The sequence below is a fragment of the Mobula birostris genome, chromosome 1, assembly GCF_030028105.1.
Source record: "Mobula birostris isolate sMobBir1 chromosome 1, sMobBir1.hap1, whole genome shotgun sequence".
Lineage (NCBI taxonomy): Eukaryota > Metazoa > Chordata > Chondrichthyes > Myliobatiformes > Myliobatidae > Mobula > Mobula birostris.
Window position 1 is genome coordinate 150,283,220 of NC_092370.1, and position 22,303 is coordinate 150,305,522.

Sequence of the window (22,303 nt, forward strand, 5' to 3'; positions counted from 1 at the left end):
GGATTGATCATAGAGGGTTTAAAAAAATAACTAGAATAAATGGGACTTGAAAAAGAAAATCCCATTAAACCAAAATATTTTCTAAATTGTACCCAGATCCTCAAAGTATGTTTAACTACCAAATTATCAGTTAATTAAGGATAAAGGAAGTGAGGATCCAAGAAGAGAAATGATAGAAAATTTATTAACAGAATTAGCTTCTAAAGAAACCCATATCGGACAGCCCTCAGGGGTAATATAATATGACCAAAACGTAAGATTTCGTATAATGACTGCCCAGTAATAAAACCTAAAATTTGGTAAAGCTAAACCTCCATTCTTTTTAGCTTTTTGAAGATGGACTTTATTTAGGCGCGAATGTTTATTTTTCCATATATAAGATATAATAGAATCAAGAGAGTCAAAAAAAGAATTTAGGAATAAGAATGGGTAAGGCCTGAAAAAGGTATATAAATGTAGGTAAAATATTCATTTTAATAGTTTATTCGACCAATCAACGATAACGAAAGGAGCGACCAGTTTGATTGTGCCCTTTTTACATAATTCAGAAGGGTAAGCAAATTTTCTTTAAGTAGGTGTTTATAATTCTTAGTAATTGTTACACCCAAATAGGTAAATTGATTTCTTACAATTTTAAAAGAAAGGTTAGTATTAATTGATAGCAAATTATTCAAAGGAAAAAAATTCACTCTTATGTAAATTCAGTTTATATCCTGAAAACTGGCTAAAGCAAGAGCGCCAAGAAAGCGCAGGAGGTAACAAAGTCTCGGCACTAAAAATAAAAAGCAATAGGTCATCAGCATAAAGAGAAACTTTATGGTAGTACCTCTCCTTCTGATACCAGTAATATCATTAGATTCTCGAAAAGCAATTGCTAAGAGTTCTAAGGCCAGATCAAAGAGCAAAGGTCTCAAGGGACAACCTTGTCTGGTTTCACGTTGAAGTTTAAAAGGCTTGGAATTCTGAAAATTAGTAAGAACCTGAGCAGAGGGAGATAAATAAAGTAATTTAATTCATTGAATAAAATAGGGCCCAAAATTAAATTTTTCTAAGGTTTTAAATAAATAATTCCATTCAACCTGATCAAAAGCCTTCTCAGCGTCTAAAGATATCACATTCCGATATCTCCTGAGAAGGAGAATAAATAACATTTAATAAATGTTATTAAAGTGGATGTTAATAAATCCAGTCTGATCATCAGAAATGATAGATGGTAAAATATTTTCAATCCTGTGTGCCAAAACTTTGGATAGAAATTTAGTATCAACGTTAATTAAGGAAATTGGTCTGTATGAAGAGAATTCAGTTGGGTTCTTACTCTTTTGAAGGATAAGCGAAATAGAAGCTTCATAAAAAGATTGTGGCAACCTACCCAACTTAGAGGAATCAAAAAAACTGAACATAAATGAGGTATAAGCAGTAAGGAAAACGCCTTATAAAATTCTGCAGAAAATCCATCAGGACCCGGAGCCTTCCCCGAGTGCAATGAATGTACAGCCTCGGCAATTTCCTCATAAGAAATAGGTTGATCCAACTGTTTATGGTTATCAACAGAAAGTGTAAGAATGTTTAATTGGTCTAAAAATTATTCATAATAGTATTATCTTTGGGAGGGTCAGAACTATAAAGTTTAGAATAGAATTCTCTAAAGATATTATTTATTTCTGAATGGTCAGTTGTCCTATCGCTATTAACTTTACAAATTTCTTTAATTTGCCGTTCAGCTATAAAGGTTTTTAATTGGTTAGCCAGTAATTCACCTGTTTTGTCTCCATGAATATAAAATTGACTTTTATCTTTTAGGAGTGGAATTTCAATTGGATAAGATAAAAGAAGATCATATTTAGTTTGAATTTCAACATGCCTTTTATATAAAGCAGGATCTGAAGCCAAGGCATATTTTTGGTCTAATTGTTTCAACTGATTAGCTAATTCAATTCTCTCTTTATTAGCTTTTTTTTTGACACTTGCAGTATATGAAATAATTTGTCCTCTAATATAAGCCTTAAAAACATCCCATATAATAAGACTAGAAGTCTCTTCCAGTGTATTCTCTTCAAAAAAAAAAAAGAGTAATTTGTCTCTCCAGAAACTTTTAAAAATCCTTATCGGATAGCAAAGTTAGATTAAAGCGCCAAGATCTGTTTCTTTGAGGAAGACCGGGGAGATTTAAAGATAAAAGCACAAGGGCATGATCTGAGACAGCAATCTCTTTATATTCACAGGATCGAACTAATGGAATCATCTGGCTATCAATAAAAAAAAACAAAATCCTGGAATACATATGGTGGACATGAGAAAAAAAAACAAATACTCCCTGTCTAGTGGATGTAAGAAACACCATACATTAACAATACCACATTTCATTAGAAAAGATTGAATAAAGCTGATTTATTTAGTGTTGCTGGTTTAAAAGATGACCGACCTAGAGCTGGATCTAACCAGCAATTAAAGTCTCCTCCCACCACCAATGAGTAAAGGCTCAAATCTGGCAAAAATGAGAAAAAAACGCTCGAAGAATCCTGGGTCATCTGTATTTGGGATGGACAGATGAGCAAATACCATTAATTTATTATCTAATTTTCCTGACTCTATGACAAAATGCCCATTAGTATCAGACACTACTTTATGTTGGACAAAGGGAGCTGTATTAGCTATAAAGATCAAAACTCCCCTAGACTTATTCTGAAAAGAGGAATGAAAAAAGAGTCCTCTCCATCTACTGAAAAGGCGTAAATTGTCACAATTACATACGTGAGTTTCTTGTTGAAAAATAATTGGAACCTTAAGTTTTTTAATATATGCAAAAATATTATTCCATTTCACAGGGTGATTTAATTCTTTCATGTTAAGACTAAGTAAGTTAATAGTTTGATCCATTTTTAATACTATTTAATAGAAAGGTTAAAGTAATAACCACTGGAATGTATATTAAAGCCAAACAATAAACCTTGAAATGTGGTAACTAAGCAACAGGTTTGGCTAAAAATCCAAAACAGCTTCGAGGGAAAAAAAACATGCCCCCCACTCTCCTCCCAAAGTCAGAAAGCCGGCCAAAAGAAAGCCGACAGCTAAATCTAATGACGTCACCCTCCCAAAAAGACCTACTGGTTTAGCTCCTAATTAGTTTCAAAGTTAACTGCATTCCAACCTAGACAAAACAGTAGACGAAGAAAAAAAACTTAACCCTCATAACAAGAACATATATAGATTAATTATTAATTTCAAAATGATAAAATGAAAAATACCCAAACTAGGCCTTACTGATAGAAAAAAACCCTCGAAAATTAAGTATAATATAAAATAATAATAAACCTATCAAAATTCAAAACCTACTAACATACAAGATGTTAACTTGTTAAAATCTTCTCTAAATAAAGCATTTAAAGTTTCAAAAAGATAGCTACAAAGATTTACCAAAAGTAAAAGAAGCAATTATTCATGTGGAAAGATACTGAACAGTTAATCTTCTGATTTTAAGAATTTCTGAGCTGCTTCACTCTAATGGAACCATTCCTTAGAGCCATCCTTCAGTATAATTCTGAGCCGAGCAGGATAACGAGGAGAAGGTTTGAAACCTTTGTTTAAAAAGTTCCGACATAACCTTTTTGAACTTAGCATGCTCATTCATGACCTCGGGTGAAAAATCCTCGACGATCCTGATCTTCTGACCATTATAATCAATCATTCCTCTTTGACAGGATTCACAAATTAAATGATCCTTTGTTTGAAATTCATGAAAACAGATTATCACTGATCTGGGTTTTGCTCTTGGAGGTAGTCTAGACACAAGCGATCTATGAGCTTGATCATTCATAGGTAAAGATGGTAAGATTTTATGAAATAATTTTGCCAAAAAGCTTGCAAAGAATTCAGTAGGCTGGTCACTTTCCATTAACTCTTCAAGACCCAGACTTCGTAGATTATTTCTTCTGCTTCTGTTTTCTAAATCGATAATCTTCTGTCTTAATTTTTCATTAGACTTGGATTGTTTTTCACAAAGCTTTTGTAGGTCATCCATTTTCGCATCCAAAATCGTCAATTTCCTCATTCCCTTCTATTCGTTTATCATGTTCAGTTAAGGTTTTTTGAATAGAATTCAATTTTGCATCTATTTGTTTAATTTCAGAGCTGAGTTGTTGGAACTGCTGCTGAAACTCATCGGATTCTTTTCTCTGTCTTCGAAGCAAATCCATTATAGCTTCCAAAGATTCAGGAGGGTCTTTTTTAGTACCTTTGGCACCCCTTGTACTCAGAGTACTCATAGTAAAACAATATCACTTTTATAAGTAAGGTTTCAAAACAGATTGGAAACAGTAAAGTAAGTAAAGTAGGAGCGACTGCAAAAGGCTGTTACTCCTTCAACCAGCAGGAGATCCCTCGTCAAAGAATTCGGACAGGTTCGTCAGGTAAGATTTTCCCTTCAGAAACCATGCTGACTTTGTCCTATCCTGTCCTGTGTCACCAAGTACTCAATAACCTCCTTAACAATTGACTTCAACATCTTCCCAACCACTTAGGTCGGGTAAACTGGTGAATAATTTCCTTCCTGCTGCCTTCCTCCTTTCTTAAAGAGTGGAGTGACATTTGCAATTTTCCAGTCCACGACACCATACCAGAGTCCAATGATATTTGAAAGATCATTACTAATGCCTCCACAATCTCTACCACTACCTCTTTTGGTATCCTAGCGTGCAGTTCATCTGCTTCAGGTGACTTGTGTACCCTTGGGTCTTCCAGTTTTATGAGCACCTCCTCCCTTGTAATAGTAACAGCACTCACTTCTCTTCCCTTACACCCTTCAGCATCTGGCACATTGCTAGTGTCTTCCACAGTGAAGACTGATGCAAAATACTCATTTACTTCATCTCCCAACTCTTTGTCCCCTGTTATTATTTTTCCAGCCTCATTTCTAGTGGTCCTATATCCACTCTCATCTTTCTTTTATTTATTTTTTATTTACATACTTAAAAGCTTTTACTATCCACTTTGATATTATTTGCTAGCTTGCTTTCATATTTCACTGTTTCCCTCCTAATGATTCTTTTAGTTGCTCTCTGCAGGGTTTTAAAAGCTTCTCAGTCCTCTATCTTCCCACTAATTTTTGCTTTGTTGCATGTCCGCTCTATTGCTTTTACATTAGCTTTGACTTCCCTTGTCAGTCACGGATGTACTATTTTGCCAGTTAAGTATTTCTTCAGTTTCGGAATACATCTATCCTGAACCTTCCTCACTTTTCCCAGAAATGCACGCCATTGCTGCTCTGCTATAATCTCTGCAGGCATCTCCTTCCTGTTCACTTTGGTCAACTCCCTTCCCTTGCATTTGGCATCTATCTATCTTGAAGGACAGTGGTGATCATCACAAGCCTAGGTAGAAGGTATGAGGATACTTAGTCATCAAGAACCACCCCCGCCCCACCTCCAGCCTCACCAGTATAGTACAAAGGCAAGCTTATGAAGCAATACGTTTGGCACCAGCTTGGCTGCAGGAGCTGCTGGAAGGATGTTCAATGACATCCAACTGCCTTAGGGGCTCCACTCCGGATTTGCTGTCTGGGTTTACTCCCACAGCCGCCTTCTCTCCTAAGACTGCCCACAAGGCAGTTGCTGTTTACCCATAACTGGGGATCTGGTTCACGAGCACCTGGGTGTGTCCACATGCCGGTGGGCCTGTGTACTACGCGTACAGGGACCAGACCTCCTCCCTATCCTCTGTAGTTCAGCCTGAGTCCGAAAGGAGCTCAGTTTCCGTGTGTCACCAGTGAAGAGGCACTACATCAGGCTTGCTGTTGGAGAGGAAATATACTGGCAGGGAGAGACCTACACATTCAGCTTTCCTTTTGCAAGACTGCTAGCCAGCAGTTGAAGCTGAAAGTGAGAGCAGCAAGCACTACCCACGACACTACCACACTAGACACATCACAACAATCATTTTGACACCTCGAATCTTATACACCTCTATCAAGTCACCTATCATCTTTTGCTCTAAACAGAAAAGCCCTAACTTGCTGAACCTTTCCTCAGAAGACATGCTCTCAAAATTTGAAATCTCAAAATCCTGGTAAATCTCCTCTCTGCACCCTGTCTAAAGCTTTCCCATCATTCTTATAATGAGGCGACCAGATCTGAATAAAATTCCCCGAGTGTTCTCCGAGAGTTTTAGAGAGCTGCAACTTTACCTCATGGCCCTTGAATCCTCTGACTAATGACTACCAACAACCCATTCTCCTCCTCAATCACCCAATCCTGCAAAGTTGTGTGGTAACTTTGAGGGAGCTATGGCTTCATTGCTCACACGAATGTCTAAATTGAAGTATTGTATCATTACACAGCTTTCAGATGGATCATGTGTTTCAGCAACAGGAAGTATGATCAGTAAAAGTGACCTGAACTGCCTTTGAGACAACAGAAATTGAGCAGCTTCATAGTTTTATTGTGATGTGTTGTGATTCATCACAATCAGTGGAGGTGTGGGAATATTCCTCACCTGCACTTGCTACCCCCTTCAGGGCAGGTAGTTCCTGTTAAATTTCACATTTGGTTTGCAGCCAGCTGCTTCAAGGGGAACTGGAAAGAGTTCCGAGTTGGTTTTCCCAGCATATGAAGTATTCTTTGTGAACAACTTGGAACTCAAGTTTTGTATTTGATGTTATTCTACTGAGAAGGAAAAAAATCCTTTGCAGATCTGTATTCCTGTGTGAATTTTAGTGGGGCAATATGCCATTGTAGAAATTAGCATTTAATTTGCAATTACTGTTTATATATAGTATATCTCCCTGGAACAATAGTCTCCCAAGGATGATCAAAATACATAAGGGGAGAGGCACAGAAAAGGGAATTGCATATTCAATCTATGTTTCTTCCAACTTTGAACCATGAAAGCAATAAGAGACACACACAAAACATGATGGTGAACGCAGCAGGCCAGGCAGCATCTTAGGAAGAGGTACAGTCGATGTTTCGGGCTGAGACCCTTCGTCAGGACTAACTGAAAAAAGAGATAGTAAGAGATTTGGGAGGGGGAGATCCAAAATGATAGGAGAAGACAGGAGGGGGAGGGATGGAGCTAAGAGCTGGAAAGTTGTTTGGCAAAAGGGATAGGAGGCTGGAGAAGGGAGAGGATCATGGGACGGGAGGCCTAGGGAGAGAGAACGGGGGGGGAGCCCAGAGTATGGGCAAGGGACAGAGGGAGAAAAAAAGAGAGAGAAAAAGGAATTTAAAAAAATAATAATAAATAAGAGATGGGGTATGAAGGGGAGGTGGGGCATTAACGGAAGTTAAAGAAGTCAATGTTCATGTCATCAGGTTGGAGGCTACCCAGACGGAATATAAGGTGTTGTTCCTCCAACCTGGGTGTGGCTTCATCTTGACAGTAGAGGAGACCGTGGGTAGACTTATCAGAATGGGAATAGGACGTGGAATTAAAATGTGTGGCCACTGGGAGATCCTGCTTTCTCTGGCGGACAGAGTGTAGGTGTTCAACGAAATGGTCTTGCCAATATATAGAAGGCCACGTCGGGAGCACCAGACACAGTATATCACCCCAGCCGACTCACAGGTGAAGTGTCATCTCGCCTAGAAGGACTGTCTGGGGCCCAAAATGGTGGTGAGGGAGGAAGTGTAAGGGCATGTGTAGCACTTGTTCCGCTGACAAGGATAAGTGCCGGGAGGGAGATCGGTGGGAAGGGATGGGGGGGTGAATGGACAAGGGAGTGATTCCTGCAGAAAGCAGAAAGTGGGGGGGGGGAGGGAAAGATGTGCTTAGTGGTGGGATCCCGCTGGAGGTGGCGGAAGTTACGGAGAATTATATGTTGGACCCGGAGGCTGGTGGGGTGGTAGATGAGGACAAGGAGAACCCTATTCCTAGTGGGGTGGCAGGAGGATGGGTGAGAGCAGATCGTGAAATGGGAGAGATGCGTTTGAGAACACAGTTGATGGTGGAGGAAGGGAAGCCCCTTTCTTTAAAAAAGGAGGACATCTCCTTTGTCCTGGAATGAAAAGCCTCATCCTGAGAACAGATGCGGCGGAGACGGAAGAATTGCGAGAAGGGGATGGCATTTTTGCAAGAGACAGGGTGGGTAGAGGAATAGTCCAGGTCGCTGTGAGAGTCCATAGGCTTATAGTAGACATCAGTAGACAAGCTGCTGACAGAGACAGAAAGATCAAGAAAAGGGAGGGAGGTGTCAGAAATGGACCAGGTAAACTTTTTTTTTAGGCTTGAGGGCAGGGTGAAAGTTGGAGTCAAAGTTAATGAAGGCAACAAGCTCAGCATGCGTGCAGGAAGCAGCGCCAATACAGTCATCGATGTAGTGAAGGAAGAGTGGGGGACAGATACCAGTATAGGCTTGAAACATGGATTGTTCCACAAAGCCAACAAAAAGGCAGGCATAGCTGGGACCCATATTTCAGAATGAGGAATGTACCGACCCCATGCTTAAAAAATGTTTATGAAATGAATATGTTACATACTATAGTCCAACTAAAGTGTCAATTATCAAATAGAATACGTCATTTATAATTCTATTTTGCATTGACATGGAGAACCTCGAAGGGAAGTAAGAAGAGGCTGTAAATGTTGTGGTCCATAAAATAGTGAACTTTCCCTCTTAATCACTGCAGTATAATATTCTCCTTCAGAACTGCAATGAAATAAAATCTTTTTGAATTCTAGGATGACCCAAAGCTCTTCACAACTTTGGAAGTCTCACTGTTGTAATGTGGAAATTACAGTTTGGCTCTTGCAAGCAGAAATGACAAGCTGCCTTGTTTATGGGATAACTATTATCCAGCACGCTGAGAAGAATGTTCTTGGCTCTGTAGCATGGGATTGTTTAGGGAGAGGAGACATAGTTTCAACTTCTTGTATCATCCAAGAGAAGGCATAGCTGTAGTAATAGAACTCAACAGCAGCTCATTGCTAATTATTTTCATTGCTTTAATTTTTTTTTAGCCTATTGTGAGTGGATGATCACCAAACTAATTGCCTTATTGGGCAATTGTCTTATTGGGCAATACATTGTACAGAGGGGGAGTTGGGCTTGTTTAATGAGAGAGAATGGAGAAGTTGCTTTAGGTTGAGTTGTACACAGAATTGACAGTTCAGGGAAAGAAATTGATTCAGCTTTTAGGTGTGATTGCTTCCTTTTTACAGAGCAGATGTGTAAGATGAATTTTGCAGAGAAAAGTACGAGATCAGGAGCTGCTTTTGTTATTTAGATTAATCTTCCTTGAAGATGAGCTAGATTAATGTAGTATTTGTAAATGTTGCTCGATGGTCAGTACAGACCTGGTGCGTTGAAGGGCCGATTTCTGCTGTATTTCTAACACTCCATGATTCCCTACCGTAAGTTACTGTCAAACCTATGGTGCCTACAAAAAGTATTCACCCCTCCCCCCCCTCCCCCCGGAAGTTTTCATGTTTTATTGTTTTACAGCATTGAATCACAGTGGAGTTAATTTGGCTATTTTGACCACTGGTCAACAGAAAGAGACTCTTTTGTGTCAAAGTGAAAACATCTCTACAAAGTGATCTAAATTAATTACAAATATAAAACATAAAATAATTGATAATCCCTTCAAGTCAGTATTTAGTAGATGCACCTTTGGCAACAATGACAGCCTTGAGTCTGTGTGGATAGGTTTCTATCAGCTTTGCACATCTGGACACTGTAGTTTTTCCCCATTCTTCTTTACAAAACTGCTCAAGCTCTGTTTGATTACATGGGAATTGTGAGTAAACAGCCCTTTTCAAGTCCAGCCACAACTTCTCAATTGGTTTGAGGTCTGTTCTCTGACGTGGCCATTCCAGGATAATTAACTTTGCTTTTAAGTCATTCTTCTTAGCTTTGGCTTTACGCTTGGGGTCATTGTCTTGTTGGAAAACACATCTTTTCCCAAGTTGCAGTTCTTTTGCAGACTGCATCAGGTTTTCCTACATGATTTCCCTTATTTTCCCTGTGGTGTACAAAGGCTGTTGTAAATCTAGTCAAAAGAAAAGAAGAGCTTATGAAAGGTTTATAAAACTAGGTAGTGGTAGAGATCTAGAAGATTATAAGGTTAGCAAGAAGGAGTTTAAGAATGAAATTAGGAGAGCCAGAAGGGGCCGTAAAAAGGTCTTGGCAGATGGGATTAAGGAAAACCCCAAGACATTCTACAAGTATGTGAAGAGCAAGAGGGTAAGATGTGAGAGAATAGGACCAATCAAGTGTGTCAGTGGAAAAGTGTGTATGGAACCAGGGGAGATAGCTGAGGTAATTGATGAATACAGGGATGACTTACAGCAGATTGAAAAGCTTGAGCATGTAGATACTAAGAAAGAGGATGTGCTGGAGCTTTTGGAAAGCATCAAGTTGGATAGGTCACTGGGACTGGACGAGATTACCGCAGGCTACTGTGGGAGGTGAGGGAGGAGATTGCTGAGCCTTTGGCGATGATTTTTGTATCGTCAATGGGGACAGGAGAGGTTCCAGAAGATTGGAGGGTTGCGGATGTTGTTCCCTTATTCAAGAAAGGGAGTAGAGATAGCCCAGGAAGTTATAGACCATTGTGAGGTGGTTCACTTTGGTAGGTCAAGTATGATGGCAGAATATAGTATCAATGGTAAGACTCTTGGCAGTGTGGATCTTGGGATCCGAGTCCATAGGACACTCAAAGCTGCTGCGCAGGTTGGCTCTATGGTTAAGAAAGCATACAGTGCATTGGCATTCATCAATTGTGGGATTGAGTTTAGGAGTCGAGAGGTAATGTTGCAGCTATATAGAACACTGGTCAGACCCCACTTGGAGTACTGTGGTCCGTTCTGGTCGCCTCACTACAGGAAGGACGTGGAAACCATAGCAGAGGAAATTTCCAAGGATGTTGCCTGAATTGGGGAGCATGCCTTATGAGAATAGGTTGAGTGAACTTGGCCTTTTCTCCTTGGAGCGACGGAGGATGAGAGGTGTACAAGATGATGAGAGGCATTGATCATGTGGATAGTCAGAGGCTTTTTCCCCAGGGCTGAAATGGCTGTCACAAGAGGGCCCACCTTTAAGGTGCTTGGAAGAAGGTACAGAGGAGATGTCAGGAGTAAGATTTTTACGCAGAGTGGTGAGTGCGTGGAATGGGCTGCCGGCGATGATGTGGAGGCTGATGCGATAGGGTCTTTTAAGAGACTCCTGGATAGGTACATGGAGCTCAGAAAGATAGAGGGCTATGGGTAACCCTAGGTAATTTCTAAGGTAGGGACATGTTCGGCACAGCTTTGTGGGCCAAAGGGCCTGTATTGTGCTGTAGGTTTTCTCTGTTTCTATTTTGCTGCATTCATTTTATCCTATACCTTCAGAAGCCTTCCAGGCCCTGCTGCAGTGAAGCATCCCCACAGCATGATGCAGCCACCACCATACTTCATGGTAGGAATGGTGTGTTTTTGATAATGTGCAGCGTTTGGCTTACGCCAAACATAGCATTTAGTCTGATGGCCAAAATGCTCAATTTTGGTTTCATCAGACCATAGAACCTTCTTCCAGAAATTTTCTTGGATCCATCCTCTGACTTGTGCTTTTCAATAACCTTTTCATGGAGTTGCTTGGAATGTTCATTTGTCTTCATGGTGTCGTTCTTGCCAGGACACTGACTCACCAGCAGTTGGACCTTCCAGATACAGGTGTATTTTACTACAATCAACTGAAACACCTTGCCTGTACACAGGTGATCTCTATTTAGCTAGTTATGTGACTTCTAAAACCAATTGGCTGCACCAGTATTAAAAGGGGTGAAAACTTATGCAATCAACTATTTTGTGTTTTACATTTGTAACTAATTTAGATCACTTTGTAGAGATCTCTTTTCACTTTTGACACAAAAGAGTCTTTTTCTTTTGATCAGTGTCAAAAAAGCCAAATTAAATCAACTGTGATTCAATGTTATGAAACAATAAAATATGACATTTCTGGTGCGGGGAGAATACTTTTATAGGCACGGTATATGCACCATTTTTCAGCCTATGAATTTCAACTTACAATAATTGTAATTTATAAAAGGGTGCTTTCTCTCCATCTTAATTCTTCTGCTTGTTTTTCTCTACAGTGTGCAGTGGTACTGCCCCATCTGCCAGCCAGAGCAGTTTATCTCAATTTGCTCTCATTATATACTCTATCAAAATGTATGCTCACAAATTTAAGGTTTTGGTCATTTTGAATCTCTATTTTCTTTTGCTTCATGTCTTATCCAGTTGATTGCTGAGAATGAGCAAATCCAGAGCACTTGTTTTACTCTTTAATCCACATTACACAAGTCAATTTTTGATAGCATATTTTCTTCTTCCCTGTTTGCCTTTAAGCTTAATATTTAAATTGTGACTTTGAATATAAATTGATCACTAGCCTGCAATTTGAAGAGCTATTTTATTTTAATGTCTGAATCAATGATCTGATTTTTGACTTGAATTTTATTACCACTTGTTTAAGTATAATACTGTGCAAAAGATTTTGGGCACGATAGATTTTTTTAATATGGATTCAGATGGTATGTCCTTCACAGAACCCTGACCTCAAGATCATCGAGGCTGCCTGGAATTACCTAGGGAGACAGAAGCAAGCAAGACAGCCAATGTCTACAGAAAATCTGTGGCAAGTTCTCCAAGATGCTTGGAACAACCTACCATCTGATTTTCTTATAAAACTGCACACAGTGTACCTGAGAGAATTCATGTAGCTTTAAAGGCCAAGTATTGACTTGATTTAGTCTTTTCACAGCTTACTGCTGTTTCTAGTAAATTTTCTGATAATTTTGAAATGTTTTATTTCATTATCTTTGAAAGCATCTTCGCTTTACAGATCTTATTTTTACATGTGCCTCAGACTTTTGCACAGTGCTGTACATATTTTAAAAAAAGCAAAGTGTATAACTGATATTCTGCAAAGAAAATGGTCACAGTCACTTCTGGATGCCAGCATAGCATCTGCTCTTAATGCAGTGTTTTAACCTGAAAATCACGAAGTACTTCATTGAGTTGCAATCAGACAGAATTAGATGTTGGCCAAGGCAGTAGAGCTTCGGAGGAGCAACTGAAACCTCAACTTTAAGGAAGACTAGAACTGGGATATAGAGTTTTAGAGCTGTTTCTATAGTTTTGGCTAGGTTTTGGGGGTTTTGCTGCCAATTCCACAGCAAAGGCAATAGTGAGGTAAGTAAATTAGTTGCTGCTTTGAAAAGCCAGAATTAGACAGATGGAGAATTTTGGCATGGAAGTAAGGCTGCAAATTACACTTGGAGGAAAGAAGCTATGAAAGTATTGAGGCAGGGCAATGAGAATTTTTTGAGATTGCAGGTATTATGGGATGAGCAAATGCAGCCTTGCAATGTTGATACAATAAGTTAGTAAAATGTAGCGCAAAGTCAGATTCAGGCATTAGAAATTTTGAAAAGCAAATGCTATATTAAACCCATTTTATTCTCCACACATTCTCATCAACTTGCCCCAGATTTTACACTCACCTAAACATTCCGCACACTTTATAGTGATTAACTAACCTAACCTATGTGCAAGTGCAGTTAATGTGGGGAATTGTGAAGGAATGAAGTAAGGGGAATTACGTATCAGATTGTTATCTATATGGAAAGAGACTGCAAAGGAGTGAAGTTCAGTAGGATCTCGTTATAGTGCACATGTCACTCAATGTTAGCAGACAGGTTCATTGAGTAGTTGGCAAAACAATTGACCTTTATTGTCAAGATGTTACAGTTTAAATTGAGAGATTTTCTTAGTCATGCAGTGTCCCTCCTCCCCTTCTTACCCCATTCCTTATTTATTCTTTTTTCCTTTTTTTCTTCTCTTTTCTCTCTCTCTGTCCCTCTCACACTAACTCTTTGCCTGCTCTCCATCTTTCTCTGCTCCCCTCCCCCTTTCTCCCTAGGCCTCCCGTCCCATGATCCTCTCCCTTCTCCAGCCTCCTATCCCTTTTGCCAGTCAACTTTCCAGCTCTTAGCTCTATCCCTCCTCCTCCTGTCTTCTCCTATCATTTTGGATCTCCCCCTCCCCCTCCCACTTTCAAATCTCTTACTATCTCTTCTTTCAGTCAGTCCTGATGAAGGGTCTCAGCCCGAAACGTCGCCTGCACTTCTTCCTATAGATGCTGCCTGGCCTGCTGCGTTCCACCAGCATGTTGTGTGTGTTGCTTGAATTTCCAGCATCTTCAGATTTCCTCATGTTTGCGTATATAATTGTAATATTGGTTTTCTAACTATGTTTAAACAGCATCCCAATTGACGTGTACAAATATTTTCCCTCCTCTGTTTCATTAAATGTCCCCCACGTTATGGCTGTTTGAGTAATGGAAACTTGCCCTGATAGATTTTACAAGTCAGTACCAAACATTTGATATATTCAATGAAGTTGGTCTTGTTCTATGTGGTGAAAAAATTAAGTAAATACACTTTTTTGAATTTGTATTTCTCGATACCTGTACACATAGTGTAGCTTCTTGTTACAGAGAATTACAACATGGACCATTTTCTAGCATTGTAAATTCCTTTAAGGCAGTGGTCATCTGTTTATTATTTGCTGAGTATTGAAGTAGTTTACTATGCAAATATCTTCCTCACTGTCCCTTTATGATTAATGAATAGCTCTGCATTGTTTCTTCTGTTTCTGAATTTCTGCCTTGGTGAGGATGATCAGCAGTGAGCACAAACTAGGTTAGTCCTAAGACTTAACACTGCAACAGTTTAAACTTGGATTCTATGTTTTGAGCTGATTGAGATCACCAGATATAAATTTTACATGTTAATCTGGAGATTACTTTCATAGCTACTTGTAGATTGTGAATTTAAAATTATTTATTTCATGGTTGTGTATGTAGCAAAGTATCCATTCATTATGTATTATTTCCAAAATGTTTTATAATTATTCCAATGCAGTACTTCATGTGATTGGAGTAAGGAGTTATATATATATATATATTTGACTATATCTATCTAGTCAATGTTCTTGTGGTATTTGCAGTTTGCAATAATCATGTCCATGTCATTCTCCAGAGAACTTGCAGAAGGCTCAAGTGTAATTGTGAAAGTGGATGACAAAGTTGCCAGCATCAGGAATGTCAAGGTCAGTGCTTGTTTTTGTTTCATGATCCAGGGAAATTAAGGATTTTGTCTGTACACAACACTTCAACATTTTACCTGAACAACTACATGCCAAACGCAGAAACACTGAAAAAACTCAGCAGGTTAGGCAGCATCTTTGAAAAAGAAAACAATTGACACTTCAGGTTTGTGACTCTTCAACAGACCTGCTGTTTTTCTAGCATGCCCAATGTAATTTTTTTCAGATTCCCAGTATTGATGATTTCAAAATTACATCATAAGTACAATGTCCATGGGTAAAAGTAATCAAGAGAATTGTTCTACATGTCTAATTGTGTCATCACAATCTGAGCAGGAAAGTATGTTGGTTTAACTAAGCCACTGAATGTTGATAGATCTTAACAGCTTCAGGTTTACTTAAGTTTGGTGTTTGATTCTAACCTTTCACAAAAAGCAGTATGAGTTTTGGTCTGGTTAATGTAACACACTGCATTCTGGTTAATTGGGACACATTAGGACCTGTACATTTTGGCCCAATTAAGTGGCTACCCCAATTAGCTGAAGTTTCATGGAAATAACAGTATAAAAAAGACAAAGTAGTATTTAACAGAATAACAAATTATGTATTTAAATGAAATACAGAACAAATTAAACCACTGTCAATACTACTGATGGTTGCCTGTCATATCTGACGATGACAGGAAACCTATGTGGGAGAGTTTTTAAATGGAAAAGCCGTTGCACTGGGGCAGTTCCACTCTCGACCTCCGAAGTCTGGGCCAAGTAGTACGAATAGGTGCCATAACTGGGGTCTTCCCTGTTTGCAGTGAATGACCATGACTACTGTGCCTCGTCATGCATGCGTTCTCCACATAGCTTTGCAGAACTGCCTTCCTGGCTGTTGGATCTCACTGTAGATCACATCCGCCAGTCCACTGGAGCTGACTTTGCTTACTAGCATAGGCGTATCCCTATCTCAGTGGGGTATGAGACCCAACAGCTATTCTCACCTGATTTAGCTTGTTAGTTGAAGCAGTGTGCCAGGGTGAGGCTGTGTTGCATGCAAACAACTACTTGGAGCTACAGTTCAGAGCTGAGTGTCCAGTAGGAATCAAAGGTAACATTCAAGATGATTGCTGAGTCCTTCAAATTCTTTGTAGTTCTTAACTTATTGAAATAGTGAAATCATTTCATTTTCACTTCTGGTTGTTTCTGGCATTTCCAATTCTGAATGCTTGAAACCACAGTGAGCAAAGCAGTCCAGAGTTGTCTTGCTGCTTATTTCTAGCAGACTATCAGTGACAAAATCACTGTTTTTTGAACACAGGTGCACATAATAACGCTACTTAAAAGCTCTTCACTCTTAAATATGGTGTAATGTGTAACAGCTACATAAGTTCATACAACTGACCATAAGACTATATGATATAGGAGCAGAATTTGGTCATATGGCTCATCAAGTCTGCTCCTCCATTTCATCACGGCTAATCCATTTCCCTCTCAGCCCCAATCTCCTACCTTCTCTCTATATCCCTTCTTGCTCTGACTAATCAAGAATTTATCAACCTCTGCCTAAAACATGCGCAATGGCTTGGCTTCCACAGCTGCCAGTGGAAATGAATTCCACAGATTCACCACCCTCTGGCTAAAGAAATTACTCATCTCTGTTCTAAAGGTTTGTCCCTCTATTCTGAGACTATTAGACTCCACCACCATAGGAAGCACCCTCTCCACTTCCGCTCTTTTGAGACCTTTCAAGGTTCGATAGGTTTCAATGAGATCTCCACTCACTCTTCTAAATTCCATTGAGTACAGGCGCAGAGCCATCAAATGTTCTTCATTTGACAAGCCTTTCAATCCTGGAATCATTTTTGTGAACCTCCTTTGAACCCTCTCCAATGTCATCACATCCTTTCTTAGATAAAAGGCTCAAAACTGCTCACAATACTCCAAGTGAGCCCTCACCAGTGCCTTGTAAAGTCTCAATATTACATCCTTGCTTTTGTACTCCAGTCCTCTCGAAATGAATGTTAACATCGCATTTGCCTTCCTCACCACTGACTGACACTAGTTACAAACTGTTTGACAACAGTGTTCTCTCCCTGCTAAGTAGCCTAGAATTCCAAATAAATGAAGGGATTCCTGGCTCTTTTTATGATTAGTTTTTGTTCTTTGAGTTGACCCAAATAATTGGCTGTCCCAATTAATCGATGGCCCAATTAACAGGAGTTCACTGTATCAGAATTGGCAATAAAAGAGCCTCTTTAATTCCCATCCTTTTAAAATTGCAGGATGTGACAGACTGGGATTTGATTAATTGAATGAATAGGATTGGGTGAAAGCTTTTTCTTTTAATGTAGCCAGCTCTTTCTGCTTTTTTTTGCCATATTCTTTATAAGAATCACTGTAGATTTTTAAAAAAAGCTCATCTTGAGAGTTCACAAATTAATTATAAATTAATCTGAATTTAGCTGCATTGGAGGTTGTTAAAACACGAAGGGATGTTCATTGAATTAGAGGTAGAGAACAATATCTGTATTGGGAAAGTGTCTGCTGTTGTCTTCCCAAAGAGTTTGTTGCAATCATGAAGGTGATCAAAGGTTGAGAGGTCAGATCAAAAGCAGGATGGAATGAGGATCAATTGAAAGGCTGGAATCATTGTTAAGAACTCCATTTCAGAGGGAATCACATTGTGAGCAGTGAATGCAATCTAAACTGGAGGACCTGCAGGTAAATTGTAGTTTCACCAGGGAAAACAGAGTCCCTAGTTAAAAGGATGGGAAGGGATGAAAGGGCAGGTGTTCCACCTTCTATAGTTGGTGGGAATGTGCTGTGAGGTGGAACCTGGCAGAGGGCATGGTCCTCTTGGAAGTGGGGAAAGAGTGGAGGGGAAGATGTCTAGCTGTGATGTCGTGTAGGCTGACGAATTTGGAGGTTGGTGAGGACACTGCCAGTACTAGAGGGTCTGAGTTATAGGGAAAGGTTGGTGTGCTAGGTCTTGATTCCTTGGAATGTAGGAGAATGAGGGGGCAACCTTACAGAAATGTTTAAAGTTATGAGAGGTGTAGATAAGGTGATGAGTAACAGTCTTTTTACCAGGTAGGAGAGTTCAAATTGGTTTAGAGTGAGAGAGAGAGAAAGAATAAGTTACCTGAGGGGGAAAAAAATTCACACAATGTGGTAAATATATGGAGTGAGCTGCTAGGAGTTGTGGTTGAGGCCGATACAATACCATTTAAGAAACACTTGGATAAGTGCATGGAGGGGTGGGGTTTGGAGGGATATTGGCTGAGGATGGAAATTGGGACTAGCTGGGTAGGCACGGTGGCTGGCGTGGGCTCACTGTGCCAAAGTGCCTCTATCTGTGCATTATTACTGCATGGATTTGGAGGAAGTGAATCATATTATTTCTGAGAACAAGTTTACCTGTTAGGCATTTGTGCAAAATGGAACAATGCTTAGGTTGTGCAGGTGTGGAATGAGTTGGACATCATTCATGAAAATTAACTGGTTGTGACAGGGAAGCTGGAAACTCTTGGAGGTAATGGAGATGTTGGAAATATAATTGATGTACTTATAAAGAGAGTAGAAGAAGAAAGTGGGAGAGGCTAGGTAGAAGAGGGATAAGAACAACACTGAAACAATGGGAATACTCCATTCTGAGTAGTCTATTCAACTCTGTTGAAAAGAGATTATCAGCTGGATAGAGAAAAAGGTCAAAGCTGTGCTTAAATCTCCTTGGAGAAGAAAAATCTAATTTTCTCACTGACCCCTGAAGTTTCAGCCCATAACTGCTCAATTGAGAAAGAGCATTTGGGATGGCACTGTGATCCTGAGGCCATGCATGAGAAGCCACTACATTACCATACTGACAAAAGAAGTGGAGCACCTTTCAAACTGCTGCACGCTCACCCTATTGGTCATCTTTTGTCCCACCTCTGGAAAAGTCTACATTTCCCAGAGTAGCCTCATTAGCAACCAGGGTTCATTCCTGACTTTGGGTGCAGTCTGTTTGCAGTTTTGCAAATTCTTGGTGCAACTGCATGGATTTCTGTTAGTTGTCTGGTTTCCTCTGTGCAAGTTGGCAGGTAAATTGGGTATGTACATTGCCTCAAGAGTGTAATTGAGTGGAAAGATCTGGGGAGTATTGATGGAGTAGGGAGAATAAAATGGTAAAGTGTAAATCAATGTAAGTAGGTGGCTTACCGTTAGTGCAGACTCAGTGGGCAGGATGGCCTGTTTCATGTCAAATTCATGGCAGATGCAATTTAATGTGGATAAATGTGAAGTTATCCACTTTGGTGGCAAAAATAGGAAAACAGATTATTATCTGAATGGTGGCCGATTAGGAAAAGGGGAGGTGCAACGAGACCTGGGTGTCATTATACACCAGTCATTGAAAGTGGGCATGCAGGTACAGCAGGCGGTGAAAAAGGCAAATGGTATGCTGGCATTTATAGCGAGAGGATTCGAGTACAGGAGCAGGGAGGTACTACTGCAGTTGTACAAGGCCTTGGTGAGACCACACCTGGAGTATTGTGTGCAGTTTTGGTCCCCTAATCTGAGGAAAGACATCCTTGCCATAGAGGGAGTACAAAGAAGGTTCACCAGATTGATTCCTGGGATGGCAGGACTTTCATATGAAGAAAGACTGGATGAACTGGGCTTGTACTCGTTGGAATTTAGAAGATTGAGGGGGGATCTGATTGAAACGTATAAAATCCTAAAGGGATTGGACAGGCTAGATGCAGGAAGATTGTACCCAATGTTGGGGAAGTCCAGAACAAGGGGCCACAGTTTGAGGATAAAGGGGAAGCCTTTTAGGACCGAGATTAGGAAAAACTTCTTCACACAGAGAGTGGTGAATCTGTGGAATTCTCTGCCACAGGAAACAGTTGAGGCCAGTTCATTGGCTATATTTAAGAGGGAGTTAGATATGGCCCTTGTGGCTATGGGGATCAGGGGGTATGGAGGGAAGGCTGGGTCGGGGTTCTGAGTTGGATGATCAGCCATGATCATAATAAATGGTGGTGCAGGCTCGAAGGGCCGAATGGCCTACTCCTGAACCTATTTTCTATGTTTCTATGTGCTTTATAAATGCAATGAGATCCCATTAATCCTGTGGGGCTGCTTAAAATTCTTATTGGGGCAGTCCCATATGGGATTTTAAGAAGACTCCATTTGGTTGGGGGCACGGTAAAGCTGTGAATGGATTATCTCCAGAGGGTGTGAATTGAGTTACTGGAGGAAATTGATGTTAAATGGTGCGAACCCAATGTTATTTTCTTGCTTTAAGCATAGAACGGTATAGGCCCTTTGGCACATGTTGTTGTGCCAACCTTTTAATGCACTCCAGAAGAATTTAAGCCTTCCCTCCCACATACCCCTAACATTTTTCTTTTATCCATGTCTCTTTAACAACCTGAATGTATCTGCCTCCACCACCACCCTCAGTAGTGCATTCCATACACTTACCATGAAACTTGAGTTCATGAACTTTAAGGAAGAACCAAATACTACCCAGAATTGCAGTGACAGTGCTTGTTGATGACGCTTAGAATGTGAAATGAAAACTTCCTGTGCATGTGAGTGTTTTGCCCCCTGGAGTCTGTGCTTCCATTCAAGAAGAACATGGCTGATTTAATCTTGGTCTCAGTTGCGTTTTCCATCCTGTTGCCTTTACCTCATTAACATCAAAACTTCTATATTTTATATTATAACTCTGGAGCAGAAGTAGGCCACTTGTATAGCAAATTACTCTCACTTTGAAGGACTACTCCACTGTTTCTCTCACACCCCAAGGATAATGCTAGTAGGTTAAAGATTTCCTCATTTGGGAATATGTCTTCATTATGAGTATACTGTGTATTTGTGGGTTTGACTCCTTTCCCCCAGCTTCACTGCCTACACTGCAGCAATTTGCCAAATCAAAGCACTCAGTATCCACATTCAACCCTTTGCTCAGTGAAGCTGTTCACTCATCCCCAGACTGAACTAAAGTGGAAGTGTATGGGGAAATTTCTGTAAGGAATTGAGAACAGTGAGCCAATGAAAGGGCAGAGAGATCAGAGTTGCCTATTGCAGGGCAGGAAGAGGGAGCCCAGGTGTTCTACACATATGAAGAACAGGAGGATGACTAGAGTGAGGATAGGACTGATCAGTGATAGAAGAGAAAACGTGCCTGGAGTCAGAGGAGGTAGGGGAAGTCCTGAATGAATACTTTGCTTCAGTATTCACCAGTGAGGGGGACCTTGACATTTGTGAGGACAGTGTAAAGCAGGCTGATAGAACATGGCATTAAGAAAGAGCATGTGCTGGAACGTTTACCTTGTGGCTCTTGAATTCTGTCCCCTGATTAATGTATGCTAACACACCATATGCTTTTTTAGCCACCCTATCAACCTGCGTGGCAACTTTGAGGGATCTATGGAGATGATCTCTCTATTTCTCCACACCGCTAAGGATCCTGCCTTTAACCCTTCCGAAGTGTATCACTTCAGTTTTCCAGATCGAACTCCTTCTACTACCACTCAGCCCAACTCTACATCCATCAATTACCTGTTGTAAAGTTAGACATCCACAAACCACCAATTGCTGTGTCATTTGTAAACTTACTAATCCACACGTTACTTTCTCATCCAAATCATTTATTAAAATCATAAAGAGGAGGGGCCCCAGGACAAATCACTGCAGAACACTGCTGGCTACTGATCTCCAGGTAGAATTCACTCCATCTACTACTGTAGTGATAAAACAAAACCAACCAAACCAAAACAATTGCCGCTGCCATTGACTCTACGGATTTGTTATAGTTGCATGACACACCCTCTGCTCCAACAAAGTGATTGTTCCAAAAGTCTTTCAGAAGGGACCAAGACAAAAGAAAGGAAATTATAGCTCAGTTAACCTAACCTCAGTGGTTGGGAAAATGTTTGGAGTTTATTCTTAAGAATGAGGCTTCGGGGTACTTGGAGACTTATGATAAAATAAGTCAAAGTCACCATGGTTTCTGTAAAAGGAAATCTTGCCTGACAGATCTGTTTTTTTTTGAAGAAGTAACCAGCAGGGTGGACAAAGGAGAGGCAGTGGATGTCATTTACTTGGATTTTCAGAAGGTGTTTGATAAGGTACAGTACACGAGGCTGCTTAACAAGATAAAATCCTGTGGGTGTTACAGGAAAGATACTGACATGGATAGAGGGATGGTTGACCGGCAGGAGGCAGCGAGTAGGAATAAA

The 22,303-nt window shown here is 40.1% G+C and overlaps 1 protein-coding gene across 8 annotated transcripts in view; it reads left to right on the forward strand.

Moving 5' to 3' along the window:
* The window catches only part of LOC140200467 (stAR-related lipid transfer protein 9-like), a 396,482-nt gene that overhangs the window by 24,984 nt on the left and 349,195 nt on the right, over positions 1-22,303 (forward strand). For 7 of the 8 annotated variants that reach the window (XM_072263850.1, XM_072263869.1, XM_072263879.1 and 4 more), the window contains exon 2: positions 15,018-15,087. In XM_072263850.1, the coding sequence (XP_072119951.1) occupies positions 15,018-15,087 (70 nt within the window). Of the gene's footprint in view, positions 1-15,015; positions 15,088-22,118; positions 22,193-22,303 lie in introns of those variants that run through there. The other variant, XM_072263841.1, reaches the window with a different exon arrangement.